The sequence below is a fragment of the Eschrichtius robustus genome, chromosome X (assembly GCF_028021215.1).
Source record: "Eschrichtius robustus isolate mEscRob2 chromosome X, mEscRob2.pri, whole genome shotgun sequence".
Taxonomy (NCBI): Eukaryota; Metazoa; Chordata; class Mammalia; order Artiodactyla; family Eschrichtiidae; genus Eschrichtius; species Eschrichtius robustus.
The window spans coordinates 131,746,968-131,769,131 of record NC_090845.1 but is presented as its reverse complement, the minus strand read 5'-3'; the positions used below and the strand labels follow the sequence as shown (position 1 = coordinate 131,769,131).

Below are 22,164 nucleotides of genomic sequence, written 5' to 3'. Positions count from 1 at the left end.
TGCCACCTCGACATCACACGTTAATATTATCAAAATTAAACACTGCCTTGACTAGGAGAGGATTAGCTCATGTTTTAAAATTTGCTTTTTCTTTTCTTTTTTTCTTGCTGTTAAACTGACCGTTTTAAGCGCATAGTTCCATGGCATTAAGTACATTCACAGTGTCGTGCAACCATCCCCACCATCCATCTCCAGGACTTTTTCATCTTCCCAAACTGAAACTCTGTCCCCATTAGACACTAACCCCCAGTGCCCCAGCCCCAGGCAAGGACCACTCTGCTTTCTGTCTCTATGAATCTGACTCCTAGGTCCCTGTTATAAGTAGAATAATATGGTATTTGTCCTTTGGTGACTGGCTGATTTCACTTAGCATAATGTCTTCAAAGTTCATCCATGTTGTAACAGGTATTGGAATTTCCTTCCTTTTAAGGCTCAATAATATTCCACTGTGTGTGGATGGATCACATTTTGTTCATCCATTCTTCTCTCTATGGACATTTTGGTTGCGTCTACCTTTTGGACATTGTGAAAATGCTGCTAGGAACACTGGTGAACAGATATCTGTTCAAGAACCTGCTTTCAATTCTTTTGGGTATATACCCAAGAATGGAATTGTTGGGTCATATGGTAATTGCATGTTTAATTTTCTGAGGAACCACCCTACTGTTTTCTACGGCAGTTGTACCATTTTACATTCCTACTAACAGTGCATATGGTTTCTAGTTTCTCCACATCTCACCAACATTAGTTTTTTCTATTTTTTAAAAAATAATAGCCATCCTAATGGGTGTCAAGATTTTGTTTTTTGACGACATGAAACTAGAAAGCCATATTTGAGAGCTTTGCCTGTTCACATTTTCTAGAGCTCATCTTTGAAAGTGTTGCCTGATAGAGGGAAAGGTCATGGAATTGTTCCCACTTACTGCCACTCAAGGGTGGTTGGAGGCCTCCCACATCTTTCAAAGCTTTGTCACATGGAAATAAATGATCATTATGCAAAACTGCGAATAAGGGGTCCACCTTCATCTACTAGCCTCCTGAGTCAGCTGGCTTGGCAAATTCTTTTCACGTGCCACCCAGACATGGGCCTGTAGAAAAGTCTGGGTCCCCACAATTCTGCTCACTTCCTCTGCTCAAAAATGGCCAAACATGGTAGCATGCTGCAGGGGGTAAGGCCAGATAGAGCCTCCGCATTTAGCTTCAAATCCAAAGCTCCCAAAAGCAAAGCAAGAGTTGGAGTAATTTCTGATGAAGTAGGGCTATGCATCTTTCAGGCTTCCAAGGTCACATTTAGGCCAGGACTTTGTGATCATTTCCTGGACTGCCCACTTCCCCTTTTCCCGTGCACCTAGCTCTCCATCACTGAGTCAAGGTCTACGGGCTCTGTGCGAATCCATGCTGCCCACTTTCTAATCTAACATGAAACTCGGTTCACATGGGGAGAAGGAGCGAAGGATGGAAGAAATGGAGAAATGCTGCCCCTTTCTTCCACTGTCTTAGAAGCTGTTATTCCCCTGGGAGGCAGGAGCCAGGGAGGGCTCAGCTCGGGGCACCGCATGGGCTCTCAGGACCGCCACGCACGCACGTGGGCCTGGGGTGGAGGTGTGATCTCTTTGGACCTTTACGCTGCTTTTAGCTCTCAACAACCTCACTGCTTTTTGTTGGGAGAAGCTAACATGATAAGCCCTCATCCAACAACAACAGAGCACAATCAGACAAAGCAGCGCTTGTCACTGTGGGCAAAATTCACGAGATCAAATCAAAACCTAAACTTTTTCAACTCCTTAGGAAGAAGCAGAAACTCTCTGGGGGTAGGGGTGGGGTGGGCTGCTTTCATCCGCTGCCCCCTTCAAGCTCGCAAGCCACCAGGAGCATATGCACACTGTTGCTTTGCCCAGCAGGCCCAGGTTGTGCGATTTGACAACCCCCAAGGGACAGAAGAGGCTGAACGTACAAACGGGCTCAGGAGAGGTTGCCATAAATTTGTGCTATGGCGCCACGAATGGATTTGAGAGAGGGAAGCTGGGGAGGGTGCAGGAAGGAGGGGCAGGGGTGCAGTGGAGCCCCCTTAGGACACATCCCTTGCTCGCCCGGAGGGTCGCATCTCTGACCTGCGTTGCTCCTCTGGCGCCATCCTGAACTCAGCGACAACGCTGGCTGTAGGTGCTAGGGTCACAGCCGAACGGCGCAAATCCACTGTGACCCTCCATCTGCCCTAGACATTTTTTCTATTTTGCTAACTTTTCACTTGGGGTCATAACAGTAGCTGACCACTTCACTTTCAAACCTGTTTTATGTGTGGAAGTGGACGGCCTCTCCTTGACGTGGTCTACATTTTGGGTTTGTAGATATTCATAAGCAGTTACAGTTTAAAGGAACATAACACAATGATTTATTTCTGTCCTCTTCGACTCTTTGAAAACTGAAGTCAGATTCCTTTCCTTGCTTTACAGTGACAAATATGCAGCTTGTCTCAATGAACTTAGTATAAAATAATTTACACACTTCATTTTTAAAACGTCTTATTTTGGGCACCCCAACTTCAGCAAAGTTTAGTGTTCCTTTCAGGTATGTAAAGACAAAAGGAACAAACAAAAAACCAAACAAAAACTTCACAGGAGGTTTCTGAAAATGGCTGCCTTTCTAGCTTTCATGAGTCAATTGTCAAGCAATTAAAAATTAAGGCTGGTGATCGCCATTATGGAGGCATCTGAACTGGGGGGCTTTGTGCATCCCCATTAATTTTCTTGTTGACCTTACTAAGTGATGGATCATTACTCCAGGGGCAAAAAGTAATGCTGCCTCATTGCAACGCGACGTTTCACTTATTCTTCAGCTTCTGGCACAGAAAAAGCTTGATGTTTAAAAAGTTAGCATTTGATAGGCAGCTCATTTAAAATTTCCACTTCTTGAAATAAGGACATAGCTTTGAGGTGGAGGATCATTAATGGTACTTAGAAACCAAAAAAGAAACTGAAAAAAAAAATCTGATTCTTGGTAACATTAGTACCAAGTTCTGAGCCTGCGTTTTGCCAAACAGACTTTCATTTCCTGGCAATTCAGAGTGGTTAAAACAAAACTTATTCAACACAGAGATGTCGGTCTCTAAATTATCAAAATGTATTATTACAGTAAGTCCCCTACATATGAATGAGTTCTGTTCTGAGAGCGCATTTGTAAGTCCAATTTGTTTGAGGTCCAACAAAGTTAGCCTAGGTACCCAACTAACACAATCGGCTATGTATCACTGTATTGTAATAGGTTTATAGTATTTTTCAGACAAATAATACCTAAAAAACTAACAAAGACAAAAAATAAAGAAAAATTTTTTAAAAATTCATTAATTTATTTATTTTTGGCTGCGCTGGGTCTTTGTTGCTGCAAGTGGGCTTTTTCTAGTTGTGGCGAGCGGGGGCTGCTCTTCGTTGAGATGCGCAGGCTTCTCATTGCAGTGGCTTCTCTTGTGCGGAGCACGGGCTCTAGGTGTGCAGGCTTCAGTAGTTGTGGCACGCGGGCTTAGTTGCTCTGTGGCATGTGGGATCTTCCCGGACCAGGGCTCGAATCCATGTCCCCTGCATTGGCAGGCGGATTCTTAACCACTGAACCACTGGGGAAGTCCCGGCAGGCGGATTCTTAACCACTGTGCCACCAGGCAAGTCCCAAGAAAACATTTTTAATCTTACAGTACAGTACCTTGAACAGTACTGTAGTACAGTACAACAGCTGGCATACAGGGGCACGTGCGCATCTTTGAAAGCTCATAACTTGGAGGTTCGTATGTAGGGGACTTATTGTAAACTTTGTCTAATTATATTTCCTCCCAAAGCAGCTAAAAAATGTTTCCCCAAACTAAATAGTTCTTTGCTGCCCAATTTAAAAAAAGAAAGGAAAAACTAAGCTTGTATGTACAATCGTGCTTAAATACAAAATAAAGATGCTTAGGGACTTCCTTGGTGGTCCAGTGGTTGAGAATCCATCTTGCAATGCAGGGGACACCGGTTCGATCCCTGGTCAGGGATCCCACGTGCCGCAGGGCAACTAAGCCCACGCGCCGCAACTACTGAGCCTGAGTGCTACAACTAGAGAAAAGCCCGCGTGCCGCAACTGAGACCCAACACAGCCAAAAATGAATAAATAAATAAATCTTAAAAATAATAATAATTTAAAAACAAAATAAAGATGCTTATTCAGGAAAATGTCCTCATGTCTGGTAGAGAAGACGTGTGTAAGGCGAGGCCCGAGCTCGGACACATGGGCTCTCTGAAATCTGACTTGCCTGCCCCGCTTCTTCCTTAGTGCACCCAGAGCTTCCCCCAGGGGCCTCTGCTCTTGCATTTCAGCAGTACTAACCTTTGAAATGAAATCTGTGATGCTTCTCACCAGAATTCGTAGAAGACAAAGGCGAAGAAGCTTTCCTCATTACACGGGGAGCAGTGCCGCTCTGCCCTGCCTCTTAGCCTCAAAACAGCAGAAGAATTAAGGGAAGCTGCTGAAAGGACTCTCAAGTCCAAGGTCACAGGCCCTTCCTTGACAACGTGTGGTACATCTGATCCCACGGGGGTGTAGTATTCTGGCAAGATAGTGGTCACTTGCTTTTAAAGGGCCATGAACGATGTTGAGGCTAGGAGCAGACTCACACGCTGCCATTTCTCCTGACTCTCTTCCTCCAGTGTAAAATGGAGCCGGCGTAACTTTGACAAGAATAGGGAATTCTCTCGGTCTAACTAACCTGGTTTTATCATTTTGGTTTGCAATGGGAGGTCACGGTGTGAAGGGAAAGATTTTAATTTGCAGTGTTAATCGAGACAGCAGTAATTCAAGGTTCTGCTCTACCGAGCAGTCGAGTCCAACCTCGGAAGTCCAAACCAAGTCACCACGCTGAACCAGCGCTCCTGGCGGCGTTGGCGCCGGGGGGCCGGCAAGGCTGGCCCTCACTTGCCCTCCATTCTTTCTCTCCGCCCATCAGCAGCAGTCCCTCTGGATCTAGAAACCCAGGCAGCCCTCGGCCTGCTGCAAGCGGCGGGGTTGGGGCCCAGCTGAATGCAGGCAGGATTTGTTACTGCCGTTTGTTACTCAGCACACACGCGGGGATGGTGCAGCCCCCCGCATGGCTCCCAGCACCTCTGCCATCTGTGCTTGGAGGGAGAATGGCCAGCACTGTCCCCTCCCCACTGGCCAGGGTGCTCGGGAAGCTGCAGCCGGGCCCGGCTGCTCTGCTCCTTTCGGGGGTCACCAGTCTGTGTCTGCCACTTGGCCTCCCTGACACCCCACGGCTGGAGAGCGCTCCCCCGCCCCTCCTCTGCAAGCCACCACCCAACTCTGGGAGCCGGAGGGGAGCCTGGCAGCCTAAACGCATTCCACTGGGTGCCGAGTTTCAAGAGCTTTCTCGAAACAGTACAGCTAACATCGGTGGAGCATTATTGTGTGCCAGGCCCTGGGCCAGGCACTTTTACCTCATCTCGTTGAATCCTCTCAGCAGCCCCATTTGATAGGTATACTAGCATCTCCATTTTGCAGATGGAGAGACTGAGGCGCAGAGAGAGGAAGGAGCGTGCCAAATGAAAAAGTGGCAGAGCCGGGATTTGGACCTCAGTGATCCAAGCCTCAAGCCCAGTCCCGGGGCCTGCACCCTGCCAGGAACCAAGGGCCAAGGCCCCGCTGTCCCTGGCTCTGTGCTGTCTCCCTCCAGGCCCTGGGTGCTGGGAGTGCTGTGCTTCAGGGGCTCAGTTCCCAGGGACAAGAGGCACCCACGGGTGAGGGTGACAAGAGGGCTTCCTCACGGTCCCACTTCAGACCGAGGCGCCCAGATCCCCCTCCGGCCCAGCCCTTCAGGAGGGTGGATGGCAAGTTCCCCCGATGAGCCCGCGCCTCCACCATTGCTGGGTGCTCACTGCTGCCTAAGCACGGGAGACTGGCGGCTGGCATTAAAGGCGGAAAACGGGGCAGACGCAGGCGAGGGCTCGTCCAGCCTTCCCAGAGGCAGGCTCAGGTCCCCTCTCTCGCCCCTCTCAAAATCTCTCCAAACCATAGCATGCGCCTCTTTGGTCTATTTCTCTGCAGCTGCCCACCCCCCCACTCGGCCTGCCTCAAGGATCAGATTTCAGGCTTTTTTGTTCTTATTCCAACTGGCCACCATCCTCGTTCCTCCTCCCCGCCATGCTACACTCCCAGCTCTGCAACCGCACGTGCACCCAGGGCGCTCTTGCTGCCTCTTGCTTCCCCGACTCTTCCAGAGCACAAGTCCCATCTCCTGGACAGAACTGTCTCTGTCTTTGAGTAAATGTCAGTTCCTCTGCCAGTGGCTGATAGTCAAATTGAAGTCCTAACCCTGATGTTCACAATACCCTAAGGTATCCTCGATGGTTTTCAGCGAGAAGGGGCATTCAATTATGGCAACAAAATTCATTTTGCCTCACTTCGATTAAAAACAGAGAGAAGGGCTTCCCTGGTGGCGCAGTGGTTGAGAATCTGCCTGCCAATGCAGGGGACACGGGTTCGAGCCCTGGGCTGGGAAGATCCCACATGCCGCGGAGCAACTAGGCCCGTAAGCCACAACTACTGAGCCTGCGCGTCTGGAGCCCGTGCTCCGCAACAAGAGAGGCCGCGACAGTGAGAGGCCCGCGCACCGCCATGAAGAGTGGCCCCCGCTCGCCGCAACTGGAGAAAGCCCTCGCAAGGAAACGAAGACCCAACACAGACAAAAATAAATAAGTAAATAAAAAACCAACAACAACAAAAACAAAACAGAGAGAAGTCACCCAGCCTTGGGAGTAGGGTGGGGAATACAGTGAGGAGATTTGGGGGCCTTGAAAGTCAACACACCAGGGCTGGGTGTCACGACTCCATAGTCCTTTCCTTAATAATTCTAGGTCCACATCCCTTATCTGTAATTTCAAGGCCAAAAGCTCTGAAAGCCTATTTTATTTTTGTAAATTTGGTGCCAAAATTTATTTGGGAACAAAACTTGACCTGGGCTTAGTTAAATATTCATATTTCTCTGCAAAAATAATAAAATGCTGCCCCAGATTCCACCGGAGGGTCGTGTCATATTTGGTATATGCACCATATTACTTTTCTAAAGTCCCCAAAGTTCTGAGTTTGGAAACGCGTCTGACCCCAGGGGTTCCAGATCCAAGTCCGGGAGCCCACGCCTGCCATGCCTGGGCGCGGAGTGTGGGCCGGGCAGGGGTCTGAGCGGTATCGGTTCAGCATCTCCTGTCTTTCAAGGCCTTACGAGATGGGGCCCATCCCTTTCCCCAGGCATGGCAGTCTGGAAATAAGAACGAGCTCCTCGCGACAGCTGGATTTGGCATTTCAGGTTTAACATGAATGCCCAGTCCTTCTGTGGTAACCACTACCATCCCCGGAGGTGCGACGAGCTAGTCAACGCCATCCAGGGGGTAACGAGTGTTTCCCTGAGGCTCAGCTTGGCCATCAGTAAAACACGGCAAGTTCTCCCTGCTGGGAGCAAGAAGCATGTACTTGCCCACCATGGGGGCCTCAAACACTCGCCTCTCCCTTTCTTCCACCTTCTCCTGGACAAGTGACCGGAGCTGGGTTCTCAGGCCTTAAACTGAATGCGGAAAGGCCACGAGAAGGAACAGCGGAGCTGCTGATGTGCCCGTTTGGAGGCCTCGTCAGTGCATCTTGGCTAAAAGAACGCCGTGCACAGAGCAGGGTGCTGGGAAGCGGGGTGGAGCCAGCGCGAAAGCACAAAGGCGGCTCCTTCCCCTCGCCCAGCGGGCCTGCGGTGGTCTAGGCAGGGCAGGGCCTAGGACGAGAAGAGCCCACGAAGCTAGTGGGCCCCACCACTCCTGTCCATCTCACTGGCAGGCATGGGGTCTGGAGAGAGCACTGCTCATATTCTGCCCCGACACAGCCCCAGGTTTGAGAACCATCTTCGCCCCCAGGAAACAGATCTGGAGACTCATGACTAGGAGTGAGAGCAAGCTTTCGTTGGCAGCTTTTGCGCCAGGCTGTCTGGAGTGCTTCAGATGCACTGAATCGACGCTTTTAATCCTCAGACAACCTCAAACAACCTACCATCACACCCACTTTGTAGAAGAGGCAACAGTTAGGAGGTCAAGGCAGGAACAAAGGGCTCTGGAGGCAGGGCCCCGTGCGTGGGGTTACAAGTGTGGGCTCTCTAGCCGGACCCCCTGCTCTGGCCCCGACTTGCTGTGTGACTGTGGGCAACCCTGGGGACTTCTCAGCTTTAAAGAGAACGATAACAGCCCCCACCCCTGAGGACTAAGACGAGAAAAGGCAGGTGAAGTACCAGGTAGCACGCCCAGCCCCTGGGCACTGGCCAGTGCTGGCTGGGAAGGTAGCTCTTGGCAGCAAGAGCATCCCATTGGGGAGCCCAGCCTCCTGCCTCTGTCGGCAGAGATCACCTGAGCCCCTCCTGGCCTGGGGAGCTCGGCTGCATGCGCCTTCTCCCGGACACTTTCTCCAGCCCCACCTAGCGAAATCAGTCCGGTGTGATTTTCACGACCCTAATCATGAAAGGTTCTCTCTGTGAGCCAGCTGGTCTGGCTCCGAGGCAGCACAGTCAGGCTACACACGCTCCCCACTGAACACAAAAGAAACCAAAAAGGCTCACAATGTTAGATGCTGACATGGCTCCAGGCTGAGGATCTTGCCTGCTAGGATAAGGGCTCCGGTGCTGACGCTGGCGCTCCCCCAAGCCAGCTGCGGAAGTCCACGAAAACAGTTGGCAACAGGCCTATAACAAAATCAAACCAAAGTGCTCCTGAACTGTGGACAAGGGCTGGCCGCTCACCCTGGCCACCCCCACGGGTGCTCCCACTGAAGGACCGATCCCTGGCGTGGAGCGCTCTGCTTGGTGATGCTTCATGAGACCTGGATGAAAAAGACACGGTCTCTCTCCTCTGGGGACTGCCACGGCCATGGTCATCCAGGGCCCTCAGCAAAGAGGTCAGCCCACACCAGGAGCTTCCCTTGGGCCACATTCCCAGCCAAGCACTTTACGGCCACCTACTCCTTGGCTTCTCTACAGAAGAAGGAGGCAGAGTGGGAGACGGAAGTCCAGAGGACAGTTGGGGAAAAGCTGCCTGGGGGGCGGGGGGGATGGTGACTGAGCCTTAGGAGCTGTAAGAGTGGGACAGGATAGCAAAGGTGGGCAGGGAAGGCCAGACACAGGCCAACAGTGGGAGTCAAGGCCAAGAACGCAGAGTGGGCCGGGAGCTGCAAGCCCTTTGGGGCCCGATGGACACTGAGTCTAAGGAGGTAGATGGAGCCAGCTTATGGGCCTCCAGAATCTTCCGAGCAAGTGTGAACATGATCAGGTCTGTGTTATAGCAAGGTAATTCTCAGAGGAACGGATGGTTTATTGGGGCGACCAGTTTAAGAGTCAACTGTACGAGTTCGGATGAAGAATCAAGAGGGCCTGAACTTGGGCAGGCCTGAGAGCAATGGAAAAGAGGAAGCATGAAAGACGGTATTTGGGGCAGGGAGACATCTAACGTGGTTCCCAGGGATCCCTGCCTCCTGGTACCCTCCCCAGCCTGTAATCCCCTGCTGGTATTCACATCTTCATGCTCGCGTCTAATGAACAGAACACTGCACACGTGATGCAATGTCACTTCCCAGACTAGGTGATACAGACTGTGACTTCTGACTTGCTGGCACTCCCTCTGCCTCTCTTGCTGGCACATTCTCTTTTGCTTGCTCTGATGAAGCTGGCCGTCATGTTGTGAGAGGCTCTATGAAGAGGTCCACGTGGCAAGGAACCAAGGGAGGCCTCTGGCCAACAGCTCATGAGGGACCGAGACCTCAGTCCAACAACCCGCAAGGAACTGCTTCCTGCCAACAACCACAGCAGTGAGTTTGGAAGCCAGTCCTTCCCAGTTGAACCTTAAGATGACTGCAACCGTGTGAGAGACCTGGGGCCAGAAGGCCCTGCTAAGCTGTGCCAGGATTCCCAGCCCCCAGAAACTGTGAAGTTATGTATGTGTCTTGTTTTAAGCAGCAGTTACGGGCTAATTTGTTACGCGGCCATAGGTAACTAATACAGGCAGAGGTCAGAGCAAACGAAAAGTGGGAACTATGATAGACACCGCCCAGGGAGAAGTAGCTGAACTGAGTGATTGACAAGACTGTAGGAGATGAGAGAGACATCATGGGGATTTTGAGAAGAGCACGGGCTCTGGAGCAAGCCCGCCTGCCTTCAAGTTGCTGCTGGGCCTCTGGCTAACTGTGTGACTCTGGGCGAGTCATTTCAACACTCTGAGCCTCAGTTACTTCGTCTGTAAAATGGGGATGGTAAGAGTAACTACCTGACACGTCTCTGACATTTTCATTTAGGACCTGCCTCAGCACCTGGCGCAGGGGTGAATGGCACGCTGCCGCTGCCCAGCAGACGTTTGCTGTGACACTTCTAGAAGGCTCGGTGTGCAGCCTTACGCCAGCAGGGAGACAATTTAAATGCTTCAATGCAATTTCCTTGCATCCTATGAAGGCTTCACTGGTCCTGGGTGAGGGAACGTGCCTCACGGCCCAGTTCTGTGTGATTCTGACTCGTCTGCCCTGGTTCCTTCCCCTGGCGGCACCTTGTGGGTGCACTTTTCTCCCAGGGAAGCTAAGCGACCTGCACAGGAACTGAAACCATAACCTTGACCTCATGAATACTGTGCTTCGACCGCGCAGAATAAGTTGGCTTCAACAGACTTTTCCAGAGTGAAGTCCACTCTCAAAGAGGACTACAGCCTGGATCTGCCTCCAAAGCCGGCTCTCAATACCATGAAACATGGTTCTTATTTCCAAAACCAAGGGACGCAACCAGAGATGAGATCGGCTTACCTGGCTGGGCAGAGAAGGCATGGAATCCGAGGCCACCGACCGCTGAACGCGCTGCGGCTGCTGCGTCACGTGCTGCAGAAGGAACGAAGCAGCGTCCGGCTGCTGCTGCAGCTGCAAGCTGGCTGTGGCCGTGGACGAGGCCGTGGCAGAAGAGGCCGGCGTCAGCGTCGGCTGCTGCAAGTAGTGGAGCAGGGCAGGCTGCCGAGACGCGGCGGGCACCAAGGGCATCTTCGGGGGGCCCGGCTCAGAGACGAAATGTGACAAGGGCTTGGTGTGGCCGAAAGTAAAAGGCTCCGGGGCTCCCGGGCTGGGGCCGGCCAGCCCCTGCTGCGTGATCAGGCTCAGGGTTCTGGGTGAGCTGGTGGCCATGGGCTTGAGGATGGTACTGGCTGGCGGCGGCAGCGGCGACAGCTGCAGCTGCGGCTGCTGCGGGCCGAGCGGACTGCTGGTGGGAGTGAGGCTCCGGATCAGGGGGCACTGCGGCAGGCCGGAGCTGGACAGCTTCTCTGGGTGGTAGGGAGTGGAGGGCCCCGGGTTGCTGGTGGGCAGAGTGGATAGCAGGTGCCCTTGAGGGTGTTTGATGGTGGAGGACACCAGGTTGGCGAGGATGGAGGGCTGCGGGCTGAACTGCGGCTGCTGCTGGAGCGCGGGGCTGGGGAGCTTCTCGGGGGCATAGGTCATGGCCGGCCCCAGGGCAGCGCCGCTGCTGGGCGCCACGCTGGACAATAAGGCATTGGGAGAGCCCTGCAGAGCACTCGCCGGCAGGCTGCTCGACGACATGCAGGACACCATGAGGCCCTGAGGGCTGAAGGGCTGCAGCGGCTGTGGTGAGGGCAGCGGGCGGTAAGGCGGGGAGAGGCTGGGAAGAGGCAGGCCAGACCATCTGGGAGCGGGGCCCGGCTGCTTCGTACTAGAGCCCTGCTTGCTGGCCGCCAGCGCCTTCAGCTGGTGGGCGTGGTGCCACTGAGGCACTGGGAGCGGGGGCAAGGCAGCCGCAGGGAGCGGGGGCAAGGCAGCCGCAGGGAGCGGCGCCTGGACCTGGCTCTTGGCCTGTGCTGTTGAAGAACTGGGGGAGACCATCTGCTTACTGGTGGAGGGAATGACGTAGCTGATCCCCGCAGAGGAGGGCGGGATTTGAAGCGACACCCCAGGGACCTGGCTGCAGCTCGAAGCGAAGTCCTTGCTGGAACCAAGGCTCTCCAAGTGTGGCATCTGAACCGCAGGCTTGGGAGTCACGCCTAGGGTGGCCGGGGGGTGATCTAAGACCAGCAGTTCTTCCGGCTTGCTCCCCAGGATTTTTTCAAGGTCGAGCTCACTCGGAGAAGGTTCTTGAATTTTTGTTAGCTCCTCCAGCAGATCTTGAAGTTCCTGGTCCACAGCAGGCACAGTGTTGGTCTTGTCATAGTAAGAAAGAGGGGGGCCTTTCAGTCCCATTTCCGCAGTTGGTGGCACCACAAACGGTGAGCCCATTACGCTGCCGTTCATGGGGTTATTTTCGAGTAGTAATGAATGGCCAGCTGCTCCCATCGCTGCAGAGCTAGGGTTCATGGCTAACGCAGGAACCTGCAGCTCTGCACAGGCTGTGCTGGGATGGGCGCCGGGGCCCATCGAAAGGGTGACATCTTCAAGGCATGGTCTCTTAATTTTATTAGGGTAACCTCCTTCGGCCATGCCTGAAAGCTGGAAAGTTTCTCCTTCCTGTCTCCTCTTAACGGTTCCCTGTGGCTGGAAGAGAAAAGAGGGGTGGGGAGGAAGGGCGGGAGGGAGGGAGAGGGAAGGGGGGAGACAGAGGAATGTTTATAAAGGCTTGGCACATTAAAGCTATTGAACAGGAAACTTGCAAGATAAAACAGATCTCTCAGTTTCAAGACTTAGAAAGAGTTGTCAAAACTATACAATACAGCCTATTTTTAGAACCATGAGGCTTGTTCTTTTGTTGCTGTGTTTCATTTAGACTGTCGTGTTACAGTTCAAATAAAGCATTATGCTGTCTCTACACCAAACACTACAGAAAGTCACGCGAAGGATATTCTCTGCCCCCTTAAAGGAGCTTTCAGCGAAACTATGCAGAAGGCACGGAGTGCACTGGGCCGCGGGCAGACATTGGAGGGCAAAGGAGAATCGCTAAGAAACTTGCAATTCCCACCTGTCTACTGGTAACCTGATTTTTTAAAAGGAAAAGCGTGACGTAGACATTGAACTTTTTAGGTTGCTTCCCTGTCTCGGTTAAATGCATCAGGCTCTGGTGAGAAAATGGGATAAAGCAGAGGCTTTGGAGGAGTGAAGTAGATCTGGCGTGTTCTTTTGGGCAGCTGTCTGAGAGACACTGTTTGGAGCGTAACACAACTGCATAACAGTCACTATAGCATGGTTCCATTTATCTGTACACACACAGACACACACATGTGCACGCACATTCACACACATTGCTATGAGTGCACAGAAACACCTTGGAAGGAAGTATATGCAACTCTTTGGAGTAGTCATCTTTTGGGGGTGACTGGAAACTCACTTTCTATTCTCTGTATTTTTCTATTGCTTGTTTTTAATGGAATAACTTACAATCCTCCACCAAAAAAGTATAAAGCTATCTAATTAAGAAATGCCTCCGTGCAGATGCATCCTCAGGTTGGGGAGATAGGAAACAACAGGAAAAGGCCCCGATCTGTGATCTGCACTTGGGGGAACTGCCCGCCATTTATAAAAGCCTAGCCTTTGGGAACAAATCAAAGAAGTTACTAATGCCGTATTTCCTACTCTTTCAAGGCTTCATACAGTCATCCGTGGCTGTCTTGTAAATGACCATGACCTGCAGTGAAGGGGAAGGGAGTGGAGTGGAGGATTATGTGTGGGAAGAGATGGGCCTGGAAATCACCTAAAGGCCAGCGCTCTACCAGATACATTTCCCCTGAAGCACTTTTGCACGAAGAAACCTCTTTCCAGCTTTGAAGTCTTACTGGGACATCCACTGCTGATCCTCTGACGTCCCCTTACGTTTGGCTCACTGGAGGGTCAAGGCGTGCGTGAGGGCCACCTACTAGCACGACAGTGGCCGTGACTCTTACAGCAGAGTGAACGTCAAAAGAGATCCCCCAGGGCTGCACATCTGGATCCTTGGAACCCATCAGATGCACTTAGAAACCCCCAGATTCCCAGGCTCTCCTACCACAGCTGAACTGCTTCAGTCTCCTCCGGGGCGGGGGCGGGGCCCAGGCACCCAAGGTTTGTTACAGCCCCCTGGCTGACTCTCAGTGGACTGCCAGGTTGAGAGCATGGGTGGAGGCAGGATGGCCTAGGGCCCTGGTCCCGAGGCAGACGCAACCCCTACGTATTGGCCTCCACACAGAATCTCTTGAGTTCTGTCTCTTCATTTGTAAAATGAGTGTCATTTTAGTTCCCATCTCAGGATGCTGCTCGGGCTATCATGTGAGACGGGACAGATTCCATGGCACCTAGTGGACCCTCATTAACTAGTAGCTGGCATTACAGAGGGCAGATCTGGAAGTGCTCTGGGAGTCCAACCCTGGCCTTTAAAGACAGGGAGGGCCCCTGAGACCCTGGGATGGGCAAGGCTTGCCCCGAGCGGCTCAGCTAGAGGGCCCCAGGGCCCGGGCAGATACAGGGGCCTGCCACCGTCACTCAGCTGCTCCCCGACCCGCAGCCTCCATCCTCCCCCGCCGATGGCTGGACACTGACCGTCCCATCCCCGCAGAAAGGGCTCCCCCTCTCTTAGCGAGGGGACTTGCCTACTTCCCTGCCTTTCCTTTTGAGATGTCCACCACCCGGAAAAGGGCACTTTGAGGGGCAGGTCCGCCACCAGATTCACCTGAGGCCTGACTACCACGGGGCAGGCAGGAAGGGGTTGGGGGGTGAGGTAGAGTAGGCACAGGAAGAGGCCTCTCCAGTCATCTGCTCCACTCTCCCACCCAGGAGTGCTCACTAGGTATTTGGCCCACGGCAGGTGCTCAGTAAACAGAAGCTGAATGAATCCGTGGACCAATGAACACAAATGACTCAGCACCCAGCGAGCTCCGCCTCGTGTTTTCCTGGCCGTTCACTCAATCCATTATGGGCCACAGAGAAGTCACTGCATTTCAGGCTGAAATTTGGTCTCTTCTACATTTTCCCAAAGACTTAAAACAAATCCAATATATTGAAAACAGAAATGTCTAAAATGGATCAGTAAGGAACGACTCAGTGTGGGCTTTACATAGGATCCCCTGCCGGGAGTCCGAGCTGGCGATGGCCGTGCCCAATGCACTGTTCGTGATGTCTTGGACTCAAGGCGAGTTTAACGCCAGTGAAGTCTGCATAGGACCAGGCGGGGGAAGGATGGGCTTGGGGGATGGGAGGGAAAGGAGGGAGGGCAGGAGCTGTGAGTTGGAACGGCCTGGCAGATACTAGGGCTTTCATTTAATTGTTGGTCTGCCATTATCCTGTTGGGACTAAGGTGGCAGGAGGTGGGGAAGGTGGGACGTGACCACCAGATGCTAAAGTTAATACTGGGAACCACTGGCGAAGGAAAGGGGTCTCCAGCTCTCTGAACTGAGAGTGTGTGTGCCCCCAACTTTTCAGGCCCTCAACCCCACAGCGGACCCCAGGATGCCCCTGCGAGGTGCTGGGGGCCGCCGTGCTGCTGGTGGATCCCATCCGCTGGAGCAGGTGCTACCCTTGCTGTGCCAAACCTGCAGCCGGACGCCGCTGGTGCTAGCTTCCCTGAATGCTTTGGGAGGCTCCCTAGTCGGCGGGCAGGCTGTCCTTGCTGTCCCTGGGGGTCCAATGGGGGGCGCTGGTTGACTCCGCAGTCTCAGCGGCGGGGGCAGGCGGGAGCCTCTTCCCCGCTTTCCTTTCTCAATGGACTAAACGAGACTCCACTTTGCTAGAGGCCGCAGCTCTGCATTTCAGATTTTACGGGGAGAGCTTTCAACAGATTGCCTAAAGCACCCTGGCCGGATGGCCAGATCCCCAGCCAAGCCTAAACAAGCCGAGGGAAGGCGGCTGTGTTGACATCTACTACGAGTTAATTTCACCCCTAGCCCCAGGCTGCTGCCACCACCGAGGTCAGCCTGTCTGGGCTGTTGTGCTTGACTGAACCCCGTGGCCACACTTCTAGATCAAGTGCAGCAGAGAGCTTGCTACCCCGGAATGACTTCCCCTCTCAGCGTCATGCTGGGGGTGGCAGGTCCCCACCAAACTTCCAGACCCTTCTAAACAGCTTTACCTATGTGCCGTTTGCCAGTCCCTGTGGACTCTGTACAGCAAGCTATGGGTCCCAGCTCCCAGCCAGCCCCTACTTCCTTCAGGTCTTGTACTACACGTGACTCTGCCCACTCACTGGGAGGACATTTTTTTTTTTTTTTTACCATAAGTGAATCAGTAGCCGCTAGCAGGATTGCTAGACAACACATCTCAACCTTCACTTTTTACAGAAAACAGAATGGGTGGTGATTTGCTTGTGGTCCCACGGCTAGTTAGGGGCCAACACCAACACTAGACCCCAGGAGGCCCAGCCCTCACAGGTCCGGGCAGTGGCAGGGCAGGGAGGGGGAATGAGGGACGGTGTCCTGGCGTCTTCTAGAAAGGAATGATTTTATCTCCATCCACCAGTGCCGGCGGAATCCCATTTCATAATCGGGCAGACAAAGCCACCAATGTGATCCCCACGACCTTATAGACATTCATTAAAATGCATTTCAAAGCATGTGATGCCTTCCCCACCCCCTAAATAATGAGAAAACAAAGGCAACCCTTCTGATAGAGGCCAAGTTCAGCTCTGAAGTCAACATTATTTCTGGTTCTGTCTGAACAATGACATATGGCAATTCTTCCCTTTCTACATTTTTTTAGTCCAGAATGGCAAAAAGGGCAAAGATTTCTTGGTAAAGGGTCTAGAGTATAAGAGTACAGTCCAGGCTCAGAAAATGGGCATAAGGAGAAGAACATATATGTATATATAATATATTTAATATATATATATAACTCTTTCCAAAGAAGTCTGGCAGGTTGCTATAAACACTTGATTTTGAACACTCTAGCTGGAGGTTTAACACAGACATCTACAAAAGGCCAGCAAAAATATGCACAGTCCCTCCTGGGTAAGAATGCAGGAAGCCGAAGGTGTCCAGGAGAGATTGGCTCAGGCAGCCTCGTTTTTCCCTCCAGAGAGCCCCGGGCAAGATCGTCAAAAAGCTGGAAATCGCCTGTGGCGTATTTAGTCTCCCCTTCCTCTCTCATTAGCACCTCCCGCGGGGGCAGCCCCGGCCAATCTGCTTCTGCTTCTCTCAGCCTCTCTCACACGAGTCCACGCATGCTCCATCAACACCTTTCCTCAGTACTGTTACATATGCTCCCTGGGAGTTCCCAAGAACCTCACGCTGGCCAACTAGCTTGCATTTCAAGCCCTCTGAGACAGGAGTGTTCCCCAGTAGACTTGCTCAGAAGAAAGGAGAATAGCTAGGACACGATGCAGCAGGACTGGGTTTGCAGGAAGAGAGACAAGGAGGGAAGGAGGGAGAGAGAGGGAACCTGCCTGCGTGTAGACATGGGATCAGAGGAGCACCCACAGCTGCCTGTACTAGCTGATGTATCATTTGCACAGTTGTTTTGCAGAACGACGTCCCCGCAAACTGATCTTTCTGTAGAACAAACAGGACTTTCAGCATTTCCAGAATTGCAAGACCTGAGGCTCTGGAGAATCCCAGGGTGGATGGGAACTGCAGGGAATCCTGACTGGCTTCAAGAGGAGTCGGTTTGTCTCAGGAATGAATCTCTGCTAACAGGTGGTTTGGAGCAAGAATCTCACCCTAGAAAGAGGGGCTGTATTGGTGCCGCGGGCTTGCCCCGAAGTGACAGAGACTGCACGCTCTGCAGGCAGAGGCGGGCTGGGGTGGAGGGAGGAGCATTGGAGTAGGCAGCAAAAGACCTGATGGAAGTCCTAGCTCCTCCATTTGCTGTGTGACTGTGGGCAAGTCACTCCCCCTCTCTGAGCCTCAAGTTTTCTTCTGCAGAATGAGTCCTCGGCCTTCCCTGGGTGCCTCACAGCACCTTTGAGGAGTGCACATCAGAAGCAGTCACTGTCACTGATGTCACTCTCCAGGCCCTGGGTCCCCAGGCTGCCCCAGTGCCCTCCAGTGTGGGCCTCGGCTTGCTCTCTGGCAAATAAGGACACATGCTCTAGAATCGGGACATGGGGTGGGAGTGGGGGGAGACGAGCAGCCTGGCACCGATGGCACCGACCTGACAGCCAGCGCCCACCACTCTGGGCTCCACCGCACCGTCTGCACCCTCAGGCTTCCCAACATGAGGGTGTGGCTTCAACAAGCTTCAACCAGAGCGGCCCCAACAAATGCAGAAATGAGCAGACCTGGGGGTTTTTGAGAACCGTGCTCTCCCTTTCTGTAGTGTAGACACACCAGCTGGAAGAACTGGCAACTCTAAGAATGGCCCCAAACCGATAGATGCATGTGGATTTGATGGGCTCATAATTCAGCTGTACCACCCCCCGAGACACCTCCAAGTATTCCGTCATTGACCAGGCGTTTCTGGAGTGCGAGCCTTGCACTCCTAGGCTGTCAGAACTGCCAGGTCCTTAGTGACAGGCCGGTCCCTCCCATTCACATGAGGGCTCATGAGGCTGAGAGCCAGGAAGAGATGTGCCCGTGGGCCAGTTTCTCTGACTGCCAGGTTGGCCTCTTTCCACTGGAAGAAACCCTGCCCCGGTTTCCTCCAAAGGCCTTCCCATGTAGCATCGTTAGTGGGATAAAGATGACCACTTGCGGGGAGAAGAGAAAGGTGGAGTTGGTTTCAAGCACCCGGACTTGATGAGGTTGGCCTAGAGATCAAGCAGGTGCTGCCTGCGGAGCCACACTAGAAGCCGAAGGTCAAAGGCAAGGGCATCGTCTCAGCCCCGCTGAGTCTGTCTGCGCAGGACTGAGGTTGACAAGCGTCATCTGTGTCTCACCTGAATTAGGCTGACGCGCCCGGAAACATGCAGGCAAGAGGAAAAGCGAACGCAGAGCCGGGGCTGGAGACCACCAGGGCCACTGGGCAGACCTGGGTTTCTACATATGAAGAGGGCAGAAGGGCCCTCGGAGTTCATTTAAGCCCAACTTTCTCACTTCTCCCAGGGATCTGCTTCTAAGTATTGATATCGTGTGGTGTGACCTCTCACAGGTCCCTTACTCACTCTGAGCCTCAGTTTCCCCACCCACAAAGTGAACGGGTCCCAGCTTTGGTAAGCTGATGCTATGACTTTCTTTCTGGACTGCTCCTGCAGAGAAAAGACGAATGCTCTTCTCCCCCACCTAAGAGGGCCTCTCTCCCTGGGGTGCAGATAGGCCAAGGAGAGCCTCGTGGTTCACAAGTGTCCTTGCCATGGGCAGGAGGTGTACATCACCTCCAATTCCAGACCATGTTAAAGAAAGCACAGCTTGCCCCAGACCAGCTGGGGTCAAATAGCTCTCCATGCCCTTTCAACAAGGAATGACTGGAACAGTGTGTGTGTGTGTGTGTGTGTGTGTGTGTGTGTGTGTGTGTGTGTGTGTGTGTGTGTGTGTGTGTGTGTGTGTGTGTGTGTGTGTGTGTGTGTGTGTGTGTGTGTGTGTGTGTGTGTGTGTGTACGTACGTACGTACTAGCTGTGTTGATCTGGAGAGCGGCAGGCAGCCACGTCTGAGGAGCCAGTAGCTTAAGTGGGAAGAAGAGAAAACCAGCTGGGGATTGATCAGTACCTCCTTCCCTGCGCCCAGGTTCAGACCTCTGCTTTGTGGGGACTGAAGTTTATACAATGTGAGGCACCAGCTTTATAAAAGGGAATATAAGGTTCAGAGAAGAAAATTACGTCCCAGACTTTGTAAGGTTCGAAGGCCAGTCCTGAAGCTTAAGCAGAAGGGGACTTTGCTTCTGCCTGTGTCCCAACAACGGGCTAAATAAAATGGCGACAGGCTTTAGACCGTGGCAGGAAGTTCCCTGCATGAGAAACCCAACAGCTGTGTAGGTGGGGGAAGAATCCAGAGACACCCGGTTAGTCCAGTGTATTCTGGAGGTCACATGCTTACTGAATAAGCACATTTTAGTGGCTAGGTGCCAACTTCCGGCTCTAAAATATACTAATGGCCTGCAAATGTACGCACCCTAGTTAGTAGATCTTTGAGCCAGGCTGTTGGAGCTCTGATGCCACAGAAGCAGAGGCTGCGAAGGGACATGGGCTAAGGAGCTTCAGGTCAGTGCAGAGACCCTCCCCATGGTCTAGGTCCTCTCTTTTTTCCAGCTTTACTGAGGTATGATCAACAGCTAAAAATTATACGTATTGAAGTTGTACAATGTGATTTTTTGAAAAGTGTGCAACGTGATGATTTAACATATGTATACTTAGGTCCTCTTTTTTTGAAATTGAGGCAAAATTTACAGAGCATGAAATTAAGCTTTTGCAAGTGTACAATTCAGTGGCCTTTGGTACATTCACAGTGCTGTGCAACCAAGAGGGGAGAGTTGAGGCCACCTCACAAACTTGTTATCAGAATCACATGAGCTTAGACGTGGAGATGGTGTGAGCGTAGTGCCTGGCATGGTGTTCATACCAAATAAATACTCTCTCTCTTTCCACTCTTGAAAATGCAAACACATTCTTGGTGGTCCTAAAATAGCCTGTAACATAGTTACTCAGCAGCATTTGCCATTCAAGGCAGATCTGCCTTTACTCATTGGCTGCATTCCTGAACAGCTGTGTGCAAGGCTAACTTTTGTCAACCAAATCATAATAAAATGCAACAAGAATCTGCCATTGAAAGGAAATCCTCAGTAAATCCTTTTATGAAGTGAAGATCTCTCATCCAAACTTATCTGTCTTAAAGTTGTAGTACTCGGAGATATTAGCCTTTCTTGTAATGAATCCTAGTTTAATTTTGGCCACAAACACATGCTGATGTTCCATAGTGCCAAAGCTCACAGCAACAAGAGTAGATTACATAATGAAAATAATGAAAACCTGAAAATATTTCTTTCTTTCACTGTGTGTGGAAGGTGTCTGTGATTACATCAGGGAGCATGTCATAGAACCTGAAAAATTTCCCGTGTGTGTGTGTCTGTGTGATGGTGTTGGTGGTGATGGTGGTGGTGGAGATGGTGTTGGTGGTGGTGGCGGAGATGGTGTTGGTGTAGGAGATGGTGTTGCTGGTGGAGATGGTGTTGTTGTTGGTGGTGGAGATGGTGTTGTTGGTGGTGGTGGTGGAGATGGTGTTGATGTAGGAGATGGTGTTGGTGGTGGTGGAGATGGTGTTGGTGTAGGAGATGGTGTTGGTGGTGGAGGTGGTGATGCTGGTGGTGGAGGTGGTGATGGTGGAGATGGTGATGGTGGAGGTGGTGGTGATGGTGTTGGTGGTGGAGGTGGTGATGGTGGAGGTGGTGTTGATGTAGGAGATGGTGTTGGTGGTGGTGGTGGAGATGGTGTTGGTGGAGGTGGTGGTGATGCTGGTGGTGGAGGTGGTGATGGTGGAGGTGGTGTTGATGTAGGAGATGGTGTTGGTGGTGGTGGAGGTGGTGATGCTGCTGGTGGTGGTGGTTGGTGGTGATGGTCTTGGTGGTGGACGCGGAGGGGTAGTGATGCTGGTACTGGTAGTGGCCGGAGTGCTGACCGTCAAGGGGCTGTTCCTACAGAGTGATTCCTCCTCGCTCCACCTCACTGTAAGGAGCTGCCCTGAGTGGGCCGGAGAAAGAAGACTCGCCCTGAATGTGTTATTAACAGAGACCTCAAAACTGTCTCCTTGCCATCATTCGTAATTACTTTTTTCTCACTTGGAAAATTGAAGCTGAATTACCGGTGAAAACACAGGAGATTTTTGTTTGTTAAAATGCTGCCAATAAAGTAATTTTATGTCAGATTTAACTACAGGAAAGGGCAAGGCATTTCTAAGTTCCTTAGCTGTCCTGTGGCTTAAAAACATAGGACAGACAGCACTTAGCTACCGTACACTTAGCTCTTTGAAGCCATATATTCAGAAAGCAGATGTTGGATGTTGGTGTTTGGGGGCTGACTTCCTGGAGGTATTTTATATCGGCCAAGTTCATTGTTCTAAAGCCCAAAGGCTTGACTTAAAGGAGAAAAAGAGGCAAGAAAATGTTGAGATTTTCTGACAGCATCACACAGACAGCCCTAACACTAGACAACTTTATTGCCTCAAGTTTATGTTAGAAAAAGAGGCAGCTAGCGAGTGGCACTGAGCACCTGCCCACTACAGAGACGGAGGTGTCTACTGTACAGAGCAAGGCTGTCGAGGGGGCCCGGAACAGAAAGCCCCCTGAGAATGAGCACATGCCGGGGGAGGGGCGGGGAACCAGAATGAGACGGA

The 22,164-nt window shown here is 52.0% G+C and overlaps 1 protein-coding gene across 5 annotated transcripts in view; it reads right to left on the bottom strand.

The window, feature by feature from the left end:
- Positions 1 to 22,164, bottom strand: part of MAMLD1 (mastermind like domain containing 1) — a 112,076-nt gene that overhangs the window by 24,069 nt on the left and 65,843 nt on the right. For 3 of the 5 annotated variants that reach the window (XM_068533790.1, XM_068533794.1, XM_068533791.1), the window contains 2 exons: positions 10,822 to 12,546; positions 8,603 to 8,725 (listed from right to left, as the gene is read on the bottom strand). In XM_068533790.1, coding sequence (XP_068389891.1) covers positions 8,603 to 8,725; positions 10,822 to 12,546 — 1,848 coding nt within the window. The remainder of the gene's footprint in view (positions 1 to 8,602; positions 8,726 to 10,821; positions 12,547 to 22,164) is intronic. The other 2 variants (XM_068533793.1, XM_068533795.1) reach the window with 1 other exon arrangement.